The sequence below is a fragment of the Erithacus rubecula genome (genome assembly GCF_903797595.1).
Source record: "Erithacus rubecula genome assembly, chromosome: 4".
Classification (NCBI taxonomy): domain Eukaryota; kingdom Metazoa; phylum Chordata; class Aves; order Passeriformes; family Muscicapidae; genus Erithacus; species Erithacus rubecula.
In genome coordinates, this window is record NC_136686.1 from 35,475,047 (window position 1) to 35,492,282 (window position 17,236).

Below are 17,236 nucleotides of genomic sequence, written 5' to 3' on the forward strand. Positions count from 1 at the left end.
GAGACTCCACAACCTCTCTGGGCAATATGCAGTGCTCAGTAACTCACACAGTAAAGAAATTCTTCCTCATGTTCAGGTGGAACTTCCTGTGCTTCAGTTTCTGCCCCTTGCCTCTAGTCCTGTTGCTGGGTTCTGCTGAGGAGAGCCTGGCTCCATCCTCTTGATACCCTGCCTCCAGATACTGAGAGACATTGATGAGGTCCCCTCTCAGCCATCTCTTCTTGAGACTGAACAAACCCAGCTCTCTCTAACTCTTCATTAGGAATGCTCGAGTTCCCTGTCTTCAGTTCCCTAATCTAAGAGAGGCTTTTGTGCCCAGCACCAAGGTATGGCCAAACCCACACAGCTGTGTCTCCTCCCACAGAGAGCCAGATGCTCCATTGGCTGGCCAGGTGATCCTTGAGTGAAGGCTGGGTCATAACAAGAGTTAGCATAAGGGGCTGAAAGGTCTGAACAAGGAATGCAGAATTGGTTAGGATTATGGACTGGTCTGAATTTTCTCACATTTGTAAATGTGATTTTTTGATCAGGGTCTTGACCTTTTCTCCTCTAGTGCCCATTTATAACAGATTGTCACTGCTATTCTCATCTTTCATATTACTTGGTGATAAAATACATTAGTAAGTTGGCTGCATGTGTTTTCCAATTGAAGTTGATATCAATGCAGAAGTTGAGTTTGGTTCAGCATGTGTTCTGCTTTTGTGTATATATATTTTATTTATTTATTTATTTTTAATATAGCCATGGCTGAAAATATTAATAGCATTTTTAAAGCCCTGTGAAAATGAGCTTAGGAATTCACATACTTAATAGGCTCTGTAGTGCTGTTACTATATTGTTATAGAAAATGCATTGTAAGATTTTAAATGAATTCTTATTCACCGAAAATATTTTTGCAAATTTCTCAGAACTCAAAGATCTCATTGAATTTCCAGTGCCATCTACAGAATAGTGAAGAGAGACATTCTAATTTTACTCTTCTCTTTCTACAGGCTGCTTTTCTGGAGACAGTGATCACTTTTTGACAATTCATCAGCGAAAGAGTGGAAAACCTGTGTTTATTTATCACCATGTGGAGAGTGTGGAAAAAAGTCTGGATACAGACAACTACAAGGATTCTAAACAAAATTTCCATTCTTCTTCCCATAACAGAATAAGCAAGTTGCACCCTGCAATAATTATTAAATCAGCCTTTCCCAGGTCTGTTTATGACCCATCCCTCAATCTCTTAGCAATGACTGGTCAAGATTTGGAAGTGGAGAATCTTCCCATTCCTACAACGAATGTGATTATTGTGGTAAGTGACTTTTTCTGGGTTCTGGGGGATTTTTTTTTTTTTTTTTTGTGAATAAATATGCCTGTAGATAAATAAAGATGGATTATAATTTTGGGTAGCCTGACTGATCATCTAACTCTAAATAATGACCATTTGTCTTGAATTTCTTCACTTTGGTGGAATTTGCATTCATATAATCACACTCTGATTAACAAACAATCTGGTGAACCAATGCAGAATATAGTCTCTTTGTAGGTAAGGATCTTACCTTTGCCTCAAATGCTGTTGATCCTCTTGTCTTGACTGATGTTTGCACAGTTTTTACTGGATGTGCTTGAAACTTATTCTACATAGGTCACAAGAAAATGTACTTCAGGGAGCTATTCTACAGAGGTAGAGAGATTTTTAAAGGGTGACATAAAGGTTTCATGCACTTCTGTTCTTCTTGTAAATCAACCATTATGCTTACTTAGCTGTTTGGAAAAAAAAAAATCCTATTTCATGCAAAGAATAAGAACAAGAACTTTGTTGGTGTATGCACTTCTTCTGGGACATAGGGATTGGGGACCCTCCATTGTCAGGTGTGTGACCTGTCCCATTCTGGAGGTGGTGATAGCAGTGCTCCCTCCTGCAGTGAAGGGCATGTCAGTTTAACCATATATTGATGCTGCCCTTCTGCATCCTCACCCTTTGTGCCAGTGGAGCAGCTTGCTGCCAGGAGAGCTGTCCTTGGTGGGGTGCACAGTACAGTCTGTATGTGTTCTGCACAGACACTGCCTTCCTCACCCCCATGCATAGGCAGCTCTCCTTGATTCCTGGAGGGAAGAAGAGCCACTCAGAATGGCTTGTGCACTCATTAGAGTGAACTAATAAAGATTAAAGTGAAATCTGTAAATTGCTTGCTTCAAAGGATGATGAGAGATTAAAGGAGAATGGCCTTTACAAACAAGGAAAAAAGAGCATAGAACACCAAAGTGTGTTTGCACACCAAGTGTTTCAGAATCCCTGTATGGTACTCTAGAGATCTGCCCTCATGTATGCACCAAATGCAGTAGAGTAGTGACAGTGAAAAGAATAATCAGGATAAAAAACTAAAAAAGGAGGTACTGCTCTTTTCTTTCCAGTGCAAGCATTATTTCACTTCCATTCAATGTGAAACCTTTCTATTAGTGCAAGGAACTCAGAATAGGCATGGTCCTTCTTTCTTTTCATTAAATGACACTGTTATCTATGAGCTGGTATTTTAGTAGGGTTTTGCACAGTTTAGGAGACCCATGGTCCTCAGCTAGTAATGGAAGAATCTTGCAAAATATTCTGGGGCTACCCTGATTTTAGCTGACTGACTCTGTGTCTGCATTAAAAGTAAAATGAGGCAGATTTTCAACTGGCAGATAAATTCATATAAAAAAAAAAGGCCCATTAAATCTATATTAAGTTCTCATTAGGTGACTTTGGTCTGAGGCTTTGCTACTGCATTTCTAGGATGGAGCTGCTGCTCTGAAGCCTTCTGTTCTGGCTGAGAACCATATGTGCTTTAAGGGGAGATATAACAGCATGAGTTAATCATGACATGAAAGCTGTTTGTTGTTTGGGTTCTTCAGCTGTCTCTGGATGTGCTGAAGGACGGTGGTTTTGGTTTGTTTCTGTGTCATGCTATCAGAAAAAGCCTTTGGGGAAGCAAGTGTATGTTTGAAGCCAAAGTGTCGTGAGTCAGGCACTGCACTGGACTAATCCCACCATCAGAAATTTTGAAGATGCCTTCTTTAAAAGGGCAGCTGTCTCACAACAGGGTGGTTGCCATCATCCAAGCACAGCCCTGCTCCTTCCAGGTTTCTGTACTTCAACATTCTATTTCTCCTTCTTGAATGCCACCTGAAGTAGATTGTAGTGTTAATGTAATTACCAAGAGAATCTGGTTTGTTTTGAATTGCATGTGTATCGCTCCCTCTTTGTTTTGAATTAGCACTTACTGCCTGTTGCTGCTTTCTGCTTTGTAGTATATAGTGCAAGCATCAATTTTTGTTGTTTTGCCCAGGCTAACTCTTTATTCCAGCCTTTAGCAATGTTGTTGGTTGCTCATCTTGAAAGGGCATTTGCTACTGTTAGTGCTTGCTGTAATCTAGTTACATGACTGGTGCACATTGTGATTTAGTATGAAAGCCAGCAACTTTTTTTTTTTTTTTTTTTTAATAAATCAGTGCTGTGTTGGCTCTGCAGAGGAGAGGAAACTGAATTCAAACTAATTTCAGTGATTCAAGGTCCATTTTTTTTCATAATCAAAGTGGAAAGGCAGGGTGAATGGATGCCTAATGCAGAACTATTACAAGGTTACATTTTGTGCTAAGAACTAAACCATCTGACAAGGAAAATGTTGCCAATGCACAGCAGACTGCTATGAAGCCAAGAATTCTGCAGGTATCGTGTCAAAAAGTGATGTTTTTTGACTCTAATAATAAAGAATACCTTAAGTAATTTTACTGAAACCAGAGATATTGTAGTAGTCGTTTGCCTAAGCGAGGAAGATGAGGTGTTAATTTTCTGGGAGGGAGTTTTATATAATTAAAGGCAATCACAATACCTAATATTAAGCTCCTGTTGTTTCTTTTCATGTGTGTGTGTGTTCAGTTCAACTTGTTTATTGAAGGAAGTGAGGACAATTCAGAGCTCTTAGAAGCATTTTGACTGTTCTATCAATGCCTTAGTGCTTACCCATATGTTCTGTTTAGCTGTCTCTGTAGATGATGTGAGACCAAGTCATCTGAGAATTGCTTGGATAACATATAGAGTTGCATAAATTTTTTTAACACTTGAGCTTTCTATTTGTAAGCTTTTATTTTTCATCTCAGAAACCATATACTCATTGAATTGGAAGTGCAGTGAAAAAGTTCTCAAAAAGTTTATTTATGTTTATTCCAAGTCTTTCCATTACTGAATGTAAGAACCACCAAGGTCAAGGTACTACATGGAAAGTGGGAATAGAACGTGGATAATCACTTATGACAGAAATATTGTCTAATATACTTATTAAAAAACCAAAACACATAGAGTTTTATGTACTAGAATTATAGAGCTGTAGTAAAGGTTACAGCTCAAGCTAGGTCTAAATTATCACCTCATGGATATGCTAAAGCATCATTCTTTGTAACCTGATGTTGTTTGGTCTGTCCAAAGCCTCTCTTAGGCACAAAAATGTATTGTACCAGGATTGGACCAAGCTACTCAGATGCTTTTTTCACTTGCATCCTGCATATCCTTGCATTCAGAAATGTAAAGGTAATGCACTTGCTCAATATATCACAATTTTCCCTTTCACACCTCTCTCTTACTATACACCTTCTTATATAAGCATAAAATCTGTTTCTTTTTCTGTTGCTTAGAAATGCCACAGTGCTGTACTGTAGCCTAAAATTCAGCTCATCTCTTAATTTTTGTTTGATTCACGTGTGTTACTGAACTGAATTGATTTAATTAGTTTCTTTCAGTTAGTGTCAATGGGATATATGATTCACAGACAGCAACACAGAGCTTTTCTTTGCCTTTTCCATGGCAGTTTGTGTAGGGCTGTGTCAGGCTAAATGCCTCAGAGCTATAGCTTTCCATACCATCACATCTGTTTTGTCTCCAGTATTTGAACTATTTACTTTCAAGCATGCTGAAGACCATAAGGAAGAACTTCAGGTGCTGGTACTTTGAGAGAGGATTCTCTCAAATAAAAAAATAAAGCACAACAACATATGTATCTATAAGTAGATATTCATGTGGGAACCAGGTATTCAAGCTAGTAATCTATTAAGATATCTAGCATGCTTCTAAACACTTTCTGGATTACAAAGGAGTTAATATAGGTCAGAGACCATATCCAGTAGGCAGACTAGAGGTAATCATCCTGATTTGAAGATTAGTGCTGGCATAGACCATTTCCACATCAGTTTTCTCACAGCCAGAGAACAGTACCAGATGCATTTAATCTACTAGTACCATACAGCCTTGATATCTGCTTCAGGGTGAGTTCCCTAATTCCAAATGTCTATAGTGACAAGATTTTTACTGATGATAATGGGTGCTTAGGCACCAACTGCACACTGACTACCTATTTAGATATACACACATGCAGACACATCTCATATAGTGACATCTTAATCTGGAGCTGATCCCAGCTTAAACAACACATTTTATGTTGAAATAATGTGGAAATCCTTTCCAAATCTGGGCACAGGTCAAGTAGGTGAGATTCTTCTGGGTGGGTTTGGGTAGCTGAGAATAATGTGGCTGTGAAATCACAGCAGAACTGCTTTTACACTTATGTCAGATTCATCCCACAAGTACTGCTGTATTCTTATATAACTTTCCTCATACTACATACTCAGAAAAGATGCATCTTTTGTGCTGACATGACCTTATCAGATGTAAAAGTTTATTTCTTCTTTATGATGTGTCAGGTTTAATTACCAGTGTTAAAGTCCAGAATTTATCCATGTTATTTGTTCCTAAATTTTATTTCATCTTCCCACACCTCTTTTCTGCCAGAAATGTCTATTTTTCTAAATCTTTGTACTCCTTATGAAGCCATGGCATCCATGTGAAATGTTGTCTGCAAGTTTCTCTAGGAGCACATAGGACATCTACTTGCTTCTTCCTTGAAAAGAGCAGCAAAACAATGGAAACCAGACTACTATATGCCCTTTCTTCTGGGCATTGCAGTTCTCTCCACTGACTGGTTTTGGTTTTCTTGGGGGCCATAAGAACTCTATGAAAAGATTCTGATAAAAAGGTGGGGGCATCCAATGCTTGCAATTCTTTTCACTCCAAAAAATGTTTTCCTATAGCTGCTTCTTTTGTGAAGACGTTTAATGTAGATTTTCTTTCATTAACATAGAGCATTATTTGTGGAAAATTTTTTTACCTTTCTTTAAATGAAAAATGGATGTTGCTTCTCCCTGGCAATCTAGTGATACAAGATGCCTTCTTTTTCTAAGAAGGCTGACACTGAGTCTTACTGAATGAGAGGAGTAGGATAGGGAGAGCCCTCTGGGTCACAGCACCAAGTTGTGTGTGATTTTTCTGCATGCCAGAAGGTAAATGACTTTCTGAGAATCACAAGACAAGAAGATGCTCTGATAATGTTTTTTTCACTTATAGCCTCTTTTCACTTTTTCCCCAGCTGTCCACTTGACTGACTGTTTTCCAGAATCTCTTATCATGCTTTTTCCTGATACTGAATACCATACTTTCACATAAGATGAAGTCTCTTCCTTTCTTCAGTTCTCTTTGTTAGGAGCTCTTTTATCTCTCAAACCCTGTCTCAGCCTCTGCTGGCTCAGCATCCACCCAGTTACGTGGCCCAGTAAGGCAATGCTGAACAATCAGCAGAGGCATCTTGAAATGTCACAGTCTCAGTCTGACAAATATTCATAAAAGTCTGTGAGAAATGTTGATAGCTAAGCACGATCCATTAGACAGAAATTTAGGATTACCTTTAGGACACCACTTTTATGAGAATAAAAGTATTTTTCTTTGGGACCTAGAGAAGGGAGGAGGATTGGGGATGTTCTTATAAAAGAAGAGGCACAGTTTCTGAAGCAAGTGATTTGATGTTCATGCACTGTCTGTCTTGCATCGTGTGTTGCATGATATGTTATACTACAGTCAATGTGCAAGTTATTTAAAATGGTAGGTTTATCATCCCATTACACCCTGTACAGTAATGCCCTAATTTTCACTGGGATAGATGTAGATGTGTATATATATATATATAGTTCTATCTCTTTCTAGGTGTAATTTTGCTATATTGCAATAATAGGAGTGACTAAGGGGCTGCTTTTTGAATGCTCTGCCTGACCCTGGAGTCTCAGCCTTGAGTTTGTCAAATTCTGACTCCAAAAAACCATTTACCTCCTGGTGTATGGAAAGATCATGCAGTTTGGTGGTGCGACTCAGAGGGCTTTTTGTATCCTACTCCTCCTGGCTGGTAGGAGTACCCTAAACTCACTCCCTCTGTAGACCTTGTGAAGAGATAGTCAAAATACTTTTGAAAGCATATTAAGCTAAAACAATGGGTTGAAAATAAGGCAAAAAAATATGAGTGAGAAGAGCAAGTAGTCCATGAATGACAGGTCAAACAGTGCTGAGGCAAACAGCCAAGCTAACTATCTATGAAATATAACAAAAAGTCAGATGTCATGTTTTGTCACTGAACATCTGTTATTGCTGGCCTAAGAAAGGGATTGGCAGTAGCCCAGGCCAAGTAGGCATAAATAAAAAATCATGTCTCTGCAGTGACTTCTCAAAGGAGCTTTCTGAGGAGTAGAATCTTAGAATCAATAAGGTATCAACTGTATCCATCTCCATTTCCAGGTCATGTATTCCAGGTCATGTATTTGTGATGCAATGCTTGGAGTAGCAGAGAAAAAGTGCCATGCTGTTAGTGAAATTTTAAGATCTTATTATAATTACAGTGCTGAATTTTTAACAAGCTCTAAATGTTAGTCACACTTCAAGAGTGGGCAGTATCAGTCAATACACTTAGTGTGATTGTTCTAATCACTGCTGTGTCTTTTTACACTTTACATTGTGACCCCAAATATTAGGTCTTCACAGTGTTTGGCTTCTAGACTCAAGTCCACCTTCTACTAAGAGATTGATGTTCGCCATTACTCCTTAAGTTATTATACTCGACATAACATATCTGCAGCAAGCCCTGCAAATAGACCTAGTAGCCTGCAGCTCTGTCATTCTGGATTTTGTTTGCACAAAGAAATCTAGAGAGTCTGCATTAGTTGGCCTCGTTTGCTTTCTGCTTCCTTCTGTGCACTTCAGCAGGGATAATTGCATACTGAGCCATTAGCATGGTATTGTGTTCGCTGTCAGCCTTTGTGGAAAACAGGAATGATTGCATTAGGCTGTAACATGCACTAAAACCTCCTTAAGGCTCCTTTTTGTCTTCCGATTTGCAAAATGTTAAAAGAACGTTAGTGGGATATTCAGCGACCTAGTGCTTTGATTATCTTACTGCTGGCAACTTCGGGATGTTTTTGTAGCATTCAGCGGGATGTTACACTTGCACAAAAGCTGGTCATATCTTCCACAAATTGCCCATATCCTCTTCAGTCACAGCCTTCCTTTCCTGCATTTTTAGTGAAGGGAAGATGTTTCTTGAAGTCATTTAATTTTCTTCATAAGCTGCACTGTTTAAATGAAAACAGGATTTCAGGAGCAGGCATGTTACATATTTTTAAGCAAAAGCCTGAAGTTTCAATGTCAGTTAGCCTTGTGCAGTTTATCTCTAAAGGAGGTGTCAGCTGTTCCATGTTTCTTTTAACTGTATTCATTCATGTTACTGCCAATCCCGGTTATAAAATAAATACTTGTGTGTAGCAGAACAGAATCTGCTTGTGTTCTGCCATTCTTCAATTATGTGAGTTTTGTCCTGTAGGAAAAAACATTTATTAACTCATAATTTACATTTTAAATTTTAAAAGCATTTCCACGAAATTAATTTCAGATACAGTTGCAGCCAAATCAAAGATCTTTACTGTTGCTTAAGCTGTATTTTCAAATGTTGGAGACCTGGCTCACAGCCTCCCTCTGAAGGAGGTAAGGGAGAAAACTGAATTTGAGCTTTTTCTCATTTCACATTATCTAGTTGCTGAGTTAAGGGGCAGAGAACATCACTTTTCTCATACTCACAGATGAAATTATTTGTTTGTTCCAAATTATATTGTTTCAGCTAACTGAAAATTCAGAGAAGTGTCGTTCTTGGGCTGTTCCAATGTCTTGTATGTTTTGATTTGGTCTCTGAAAGAGGGAACCTCCCCCTCTCTCAAACAAACAACAAAGCCCCCGAGACCCCCCCTCCTCCTTGTTTCTTACATGGCCCCATTTATTCTTCTGATTGAAAAAAGCTTCTATACTATTTCTCTGCCATGCTGTATTAATTCCAGAAGAAAAGACACAGAGATTTAGACAATAGTGGAAAATCTTTGGGTTTTTTCTGACATTGTCCAAACTGCACTTTGTGTGTTTTGGTGTTTGGGTTCAGAAGACTCCATACTGTTTGGAATTGCCCTGACTTCATTACCTAGAACAGTGCAGACAGGCTTGTGTTTCAGAAGTTCAGGACGTTGCTCTACCTCTATCAATGTTTTCTTTTCCTCTTACAAGTGAGTGGAAACCTATTACTGACTAAATTAGGCTAAGGAAAGGGAAAGTTTCCTGGCATGCAGAGTTACAGATGCCATCACTACAATCACACATGCTTTATGTTCAAAATCATAAATAAGCTAGGTGGCTCTATTGGGATCATGAGGCTCACCAATAGAAAATCAGTGACTACTTCCCACAATAAATCTATGCATTGTGTTGATAATGTTTAGGAATAAGGAATTCAGAAGCGCTTCTTAAAAATTCTTTTAGCACCCTCAGAGAAAACCCAAGTCCCCTACAGTAACATTTAAAAGGCAGATAAAGGACACTCAGATAAAAGACAGAAAGACATTGTGTGTTTCCTTATCAGTCAATGTTTTGTTGGATCTGGCAGTTCAGCCTCTGGAATAATCTTTCTGGTTCTTCACTTCTGACTTTGTTAGGAAAAATTACAGCTTCTGTAAAGTTCCTTAATAGATGGTTCATAATGTGTTCCTGTGTGTAACCCCTTAAATATTAAGCCTACTAAAAACTGCTTTTGAAAAATAAAAAAACACATTATTTTTCTGTCATCATGACATTTATATGTGATATTTTAAAACACAGTTTTAAATGTTTGAAAAAGCCAAACAATATTTGAATCAGCTAAACAATATTTTGGAGCAGAAATTATCATCTTTCACAGCACAGTTTTCAACACATAATTTACTTTTTAAAATGCTTCCTAGGTCTAGCATTACTGCATTTTGGCATCTCTTTTGCAAAGGATAAATATTGGACTCTGAAATTAAATGCACAGGCTCAGATGATACTGGGGTTCAAATGTTCTCAGGCGTAGTTCTCAGTTGAATGATGTTTCTTTAGTCACCTCAACATCAATCTGCTTCATGGAAAGGGGAGTAGTCCAGAGAAGTAAGCAGAGAGGTATAAAATCTGTCTGTTTTTTTTTTTTTTTTCTTGTTGCTGAAAGCATTTAAGTGGTGTTTCACTGTCCTTCTTCCTTTGAAGGTCAGCCATGACTGACAATTTGTAATGGAGCTAATTCTTACTTGTCTCTGCAACACAATAAACTGGTGGAAAATACTTTTAGTGGATAAAGTGCTTTGAATTGAGTATAGGATAGATGCATCATGAGGAGCATCAGGGGTATATATCAAGACTTCTAAAATAATGGTGTTTAATAGTGTAAAAAGGTTATTGACTGCATATGCTACATCAATATTTATTTAAACATGAATTGTAGTAGATTTACATTTCAAACATTTTTAGCTGTTGAAGAATAATAGTGGAATGTCTGCTCTGTACAGATTTGGCTAAGATCATATGTTCTCCTTGGAAAAAGTCATTGTTAATAAACTGTAGCATAGAAATCAATGACAATATAAATGAAAATTTTTACATTTAAAGTATGCTAACTTAATTTATATAATGTCACTGATTGAATTGCATTTCATATTTTTGCCCATTTTTCTGTTGGTACTTTCAGAATAAGAGGTTATTTCCTTGCTGATACTAATCATACCAGTAATCATTTTTTCTTTTTGGAAATGCACTCAGGGAAGTAAGGATCACTTCTTTTGTGGTCCTGTGGTGTTCTGGCAATGTTTACAGCTTTCTGCTTTGTTTAGCCAAATTGTTGCTGATAAGCTTTCTTTGTGCAACACATGGTATGTTGTCTAATTAAGAACACAGCTCTGGAGGCTACTCTTTACAAATGTATATGACATTTCAATTTCATGTAGAAGAGTAATTTCATGTTCTAACAGTTTATTTTCAGGTACTGTAACACACAGTCTTATAGTGGTGCAGTCTTCTGAGCTGTCAGGTCTTTAAAACATGAATGTTTTGGGTGAGTGGAAGAGTGACCTTAAATACTGCACTCTTAGAGCCTTTGTATTATTTAGGCAAAGTAAAGCTGAAACCGTGTAGAAATTATATTTCTTGTTTTAAGCTGATGATGAAAAATAATCATTGTCCCCGAAACATTTCTCACAGACTTTCTCTGAAATGGTGTTAAAGAATGCCATGGCTCTGTCCAATTAGCTACAATAAAAATGTGTACAGGCAGTAGAAATTAACTTGAAAATTACTCCCTTTCTTCCCCTGTTTTCTGTTTAAACTGTAGCTACACGAGTTAAAGAGCTCTCCCCTCTGTGCCTTGGCTACTCTGACATATGCTTAATTTTAAGGGTATCTAAACTGACCCTGGTAGAATCCCTGTTAAAGGAGGGCTGTGTTGGGAGAAGGGAAGGTGGCTAATAGCTGTAGGAACACCCCTCTGGCATACTGTGCACATTTGTGGTTGGGCACAAATGACTGGAGTTGGGCAAAGAGGGAGAGACAAACTGCATGTGTAAAAGACAACACAAATAATGAAATAGCAAGAAATCTCTGGAATTTTGATCAATGTATTAATAATAATTTAAAAAACCCAAACCAAAACAACAGCAATTAACTCCTCTAGAAATAGATATTATGGCAATAATTGAATAGATAAAGATATGATTTGAAAGCTGGGGACTAAATAAGAAAATCTGATTGTGGCTTTAATTTTAAAATATACTTTGTAAGAATCTGCCTGAAAATGGATATAAACTTTAATGAAATAACTGTAATGTGAGGCTTTTAGTAATGAATGAATTAGAAAACCATATGGATGCATTAAGTGGAATAATTAATGTACCATACACAAAAGTAGGACATCCATAAATCATTTATGATGTCCTCTTCAGCAGTCCTTGGCTCTCTGAGTCTTAATTGAAATCCAGGGTAGCTGGATGTTAGAAAAACTAGATTTGCTAGTCAGATAACAGACAACTTTCATTAAAGCATTAATTAATTTTAGAAGGCTGAGGGCCTGATCCATTAAAAATACTTGCAGAACAGTGCTACTTTAGTTGTGTTTGGGGTTTTTTCTGTTTTAATTACTCTCTTCCTCTGGTCAGTGAAAGTTGTGTTCTACTTTAACTTGCTCAGGAAACGTGATGGAATACTACTGTGTTTATAGAATTAACTATTGAATTGCCCAGACAATTCCAAATGCTTCAAATGGCTGTATGGTACATTTACAAAGGTAAGGTGATATATTCCTTGCTGTAACTGTCAGGGAGCCTTGTTTCCTCTTTCAAAGGCAGAGAATCCATGGACCTTTTTTAGGCAGTTCATTCAATGCCCAGTCCTTCATATCAGCAGGAACAAGGGAACACTAAAGAAAATACTTTTTTGTGGCTTTTTAAACTTTTCCTGTATTTAAACATAATAATTTACTCTCTCCTTTTCTAATCTTTAATAGTGATCTAATTTCATTACTAAAACAGCGAAAATAAATGTTTTGCATTGCTCTTATGAAATGAGAGCATTTTACAAATCCTAAAATTAATGAGAGACTTGAGATCTAAGCCTGTTCTGCCAAAGAAGTATGCCTATTGCAAAATGATCAGTGTTGTTTTAATAAAATGCTTAAGGAAAAAAATTTAACCAAAAAATGGATTTACACTATTGGTTCTAAAAATATACAAGTTTCAGTCTGACAATAGTATTATTTAGTTTGAATAGTACATCTTTGTTGTAGTTATAAATAAGCTAAGTAAAAGTAGAGATAGGCAGTTTATTTTAAATTGCCATGTTTATTTTTTGACTAGGATGTCTTTATATTCAATTTTTCATTATTGTAAGTAAGGGACTAAAGAATGTTGTAGATAATGAAAAAAACTCTTATAATATAATGTAAAACTATGATAGAACATATTAAGACCATCACAGAATTAACTACACTGGAAAAGAAGTAGCTCATCAAGTGAGATCATCAAGTCCAACCTATGACATAACACCACTTTGTCAACCAGACCATGGCACTGAATGCCTCATCCAGTCTTTCTTTTAACACCTCTAGGGACAGTGAGTCCAACACCTCCCTGGACAGCACATTCCAATGTCCACTCACCCTTTCCATGAAGATCTTTTACCTAATGTCCAGCCTAAGACTGTGTCCTCTTGTCCTGTTGCTGGTTGCCTGGGAGGGGAGACCCCACCTGGCTACAGCCTTCTGTCAGGTGGGTGTAGAGAGTGGGACACATGAAACAGATGTACTGAGCACAGAGTCAGCTCACATCTTTCAGGGTTTGCTATCTAAGGTGTAGCTGACCATCTCTAACAAAAAAAAAGTGCAGAACCGGCTAGTGCTGGGCAATGTATTGCAGAGCTTGAGGAGCACCAATCTGAGTAATGGCATCCCTCTGACTCTGAGCTACTAATGCCGAAGATATGGTGTCTCCATATTCATGAGCCATTAAACTGATGACCAAGGACCACTTGAGCACTGGCTGTGTTTCCAGGCCAGAGACTGTATTTCTAGGCCAGACTTGAATGTTCCCAACTGTCATTTCCTCAGTCAAGCTCTTTCTTTTGTTCTCATCTAATTGATCTTTCTTCTTCTGCAATGCTACCATTTTGTTTGGCTGGCTAGCCAAGTTTGTTTAATGTTTCTTAATCCTTCCTCTTGGCCCACATCAAATTCACTTTTGCTTTCTACCATTATCATTCAGTGTAAAACAGGCTTAGCATAAAGCTGCAGGATGTTTCAGGGGCTATTCAGTATTTCCTTACATGCCCTGTTTGACTCATGGGCTGCTGGTTGTCCAGTCTTCTGTTACAAGCACAGCCATATAAATTCTTTTCATTAAAGGTAAGAGATTTTAAACAAAAAATCCAGTGCTTTTGGCATGCTGTATATTCATATTTTCTGATCAATATTGAAGAAATTAAATGCTTCAGAAAGACATATCTGATGCTTAAAAGGAGTGTTCAATCAGAATATGACCTCATTAATATCTGATTTGTTGCCAGTCCCAGTGATCCTAGCCTTTGTCAAGCAAAGTTTGGTAAATGCTGCTAGCTTTTCTTTATCATAGTGTTGTTACAACTCATGCCATCCAATGGTCTTCTGCTATTGATCTGTGCTCTTTTGGTCATGTTACTACTATTGTAGTTTCTTCAGTTGTAATAGAAAGGAATTTACTATAATCTTTGGCTCCAATACATAGCAATTTATTTTCTTGGCTTGTCTACTTTAACATAGACACTACATCTTTGCTTTCCTAAATCTTGTTCTGCCTGAAGGCTGACTGACTCTGCCTCTACCATTGGCTTTCTTTTTCTTGCCCTTTTCTTTAATTCTGGATTTCTTTCAAAATTACTTTGAGGGTGATTCAATACAAAAATACCTTCACTTTCATATCACAAAGTGTGATATAGCTCTCTAACAGCTCATTAGTAATGGAGTGGATCACACATTCCTTGTAGCAATTGAGCTGTATGGGCTGCTGATCAAGAACCTCTGAAATGAATGAAGCCTTCTGAGTCAAAAAACTCAAAGGAAAGGTTGAAAATTAATTTCCTTTTTAGAGAATTTTAAGGTAAAAAAATAAAGCCCTCACTGGGATAAAATGAAACTATTTAAACCCTTTAACTGGGAGGTAAGGGGGAAATGAAAATCATGTATCACAAAAGTCTCAAAGCTCAAGGCTGCAATGGGTGCTCAGGTTCCAGCATCTCTTTTGTTACATCCTGGTAGGAGCTGAGAGTCACAGGGGAAATTGGTTAAATCATCCAAGTCAGGTTATTTGGTGTCTTTTATTTACATTATATGATAGAGGTGAGATTGGCTTATGGAGGGGGCATTTTCAGTGCATTTGATATTGGTCTTGTCTTCAATATATGGGAGTTGCAAGGCCAAGTCTCTTTTAGACATTGAAATGTTTTGCTCTTCTTTCCAGATTAGATTTTATTTTGTTAGTTCAGCTGAGTGGAATCTGTAGTGTTGTTGGAAAAAGGTTTGTCTGGAAATCTAGTCATTCAATTTATTATATGACATATGAGGACAAAGCAATAACTCTCCATCCAGAGGCACATACAGATCAGGGACCTGAGCTGGGGTCTCCCACATGCAATATAAAGCTCTGCTACGTATCTGTTGCTTATTCTGAAGTAAATCCATCTTCTTAAGGTCTTCAGCATGTTGTCCCTTCATGAGATTATCAGCAGTATATTATTTTCCAACAATGTAAAACTAAAAATCTGACAAGAAATTCTGGGGACAGGAACAGAAGGAAGCTATTCTTAGCTGTTCTCTTGCTAATAGTCTGTACAAAATCAGGAGGCAGTGTATCAGCACGAGTCTCAACACAGATTATCCTGATAAGTTGCTCATGCAAGATATAGATAGTAAGGAGTTTCTGCACCATTGCTAGAGAAAAAAAAAAAAAATTAAGGAAACACTATAAAGTAAAAATTCAGATTCGTGTTTTTGTACAGGGAGGCAAGACCACATGCAGTCCATGTGCTTTCTCTGGTGAAGTGGAAAGGCAGAAGTTGTTTTTCAGAGGCAACACCAGACAAATTACATAAAGAGAAAGTCATTAATAAAACTTTACTGTTTTGAATATTGTACAATCTGTTATTCACTGTCTTTTAAAAATTGAATGTATATTCAGGAGTTGTTTAGTTAAAATCATTGTCAACTAGACAATCATTTCAGCCAAACTTGCATTACATTACTTCTGCATTGTTTGTTCTTCCCTGAATGACATTTTCTGCTGGGACTTACAACTTAATACTGATGTGAATTGATGTGAAACTTATGAGAATAAGAGTCCTAGCTGCTTGAAACTGCTCTGTGTTGCCCAGCATAAAACTTCTATTTTTCTCCAGTTAATCAGGCATGTAATGTATTCAAAAGCAATGATTCAGAACCTTGCTGCATTTTTCATACATATTTTTTTTTATTTCATTCTGTTCTGTTTTAGCCAACTGTTTGGTGCTTCCCATACAGTATTCTCTACCCTTTTTACCCTTCTCTTTCATTCCTGTACTAGGTTTCCTGGAGTTCTTCTCCCCAGGCTACCTGTAGTGCCTACTTAAAACATTTGTGTCACCATCCATTCAACTAATCCCCAATGATTCTGTTCCTTCATCTACTCTCTCTCTCACAGCTGTGTGCAAGTCATATCCTTTCCTTGGCCAACACTTTTATTGTCTTTTGTTTTTTTAACAAGTGGTTGGGTTTCAGGCTATGATAGGGCAAATATATAATCTTATCCAAAATCTTTCATAGATTAGATAGATTCAAATTTTGAAAAATGCTTTAAATAGCACATCTTCCTTGGTCATGCCCTCATATAGCCATTGGAACTTTAGCTCTTTATTGGTCTTCTGCACACTTCTGCCTGTAAACTCATCCGTTTTTCTCATTCTTGTCATGCTCTACTCTTTTACCTTTCATAAGTGTGTCTTTTACCTTCCTTTCCTCAGGCTAGTACCAGGGTCTTGTCTTGCCTTTGCTTTTCAATCACCTTCTGCTTCTGTCTTTCCTATCACCTTTGTCTTTCAGTCCATTCTTTAGTCTTGTAGTCTCAAACTGTTTTCTTTTCCCTCTCCATTTTTACATATTTTGTAGCCCATAAAATTCTCTTCTCCTAGTAATACATGTCAAAAGACTATTAAAAAACCTATTTAAATTAATTCTACTAAAATCTAGTCTTCATTAAAAAAACACCCTTTCAATGCATTTCCTCCTAAATTGATCCTTAAACCAATATAGTTCCCTTGATAGTCTTCCCCTTTACTGTGAATGATCCTTTTTTCCCAGAGCTGTTCTGTTACCAGATTTCTGACAATGCTGAGGATATTGGAGATTTTCTTGAAATGTAATGTCCATTTTCTCACCCTAGACTAATATAATATGGCAGGTGTTCTCAACTCTGATTTTAATTAGTTGTTTTTTTTTTTTTCTGGTGCTGTTTTGGTTTTCTTCTTGGTTGG

At 37.4% G+C, this 17,236-nt stretch overlaps 1 protein-coding gene across 4 annotated transcripts in view; it reads left to right on the forward strand.

The window, feature by feature from the left end:
• Positions 1-17,236, forward strand: part of PTPRR (protein tyrosine phosphatase receptor type R) — a 135,465-nt gene that overhangs the window by 12,980 nt on the left and 105,249 nt on the right. For all 4 annotated transcript variants that reach the window (XM_079303345.1, XM_079303346.1, XM_079303348.1 and 1 more), the window contains one exon: positions 993-1,297. In XM_079303345.1, coding sequence (XP_079159471.1) covers positions 993-1,297 — 305 coding nt within the window. The remainder of the gene's footprint in view (positions 1-992; positions 1,298-17,236) is intronic.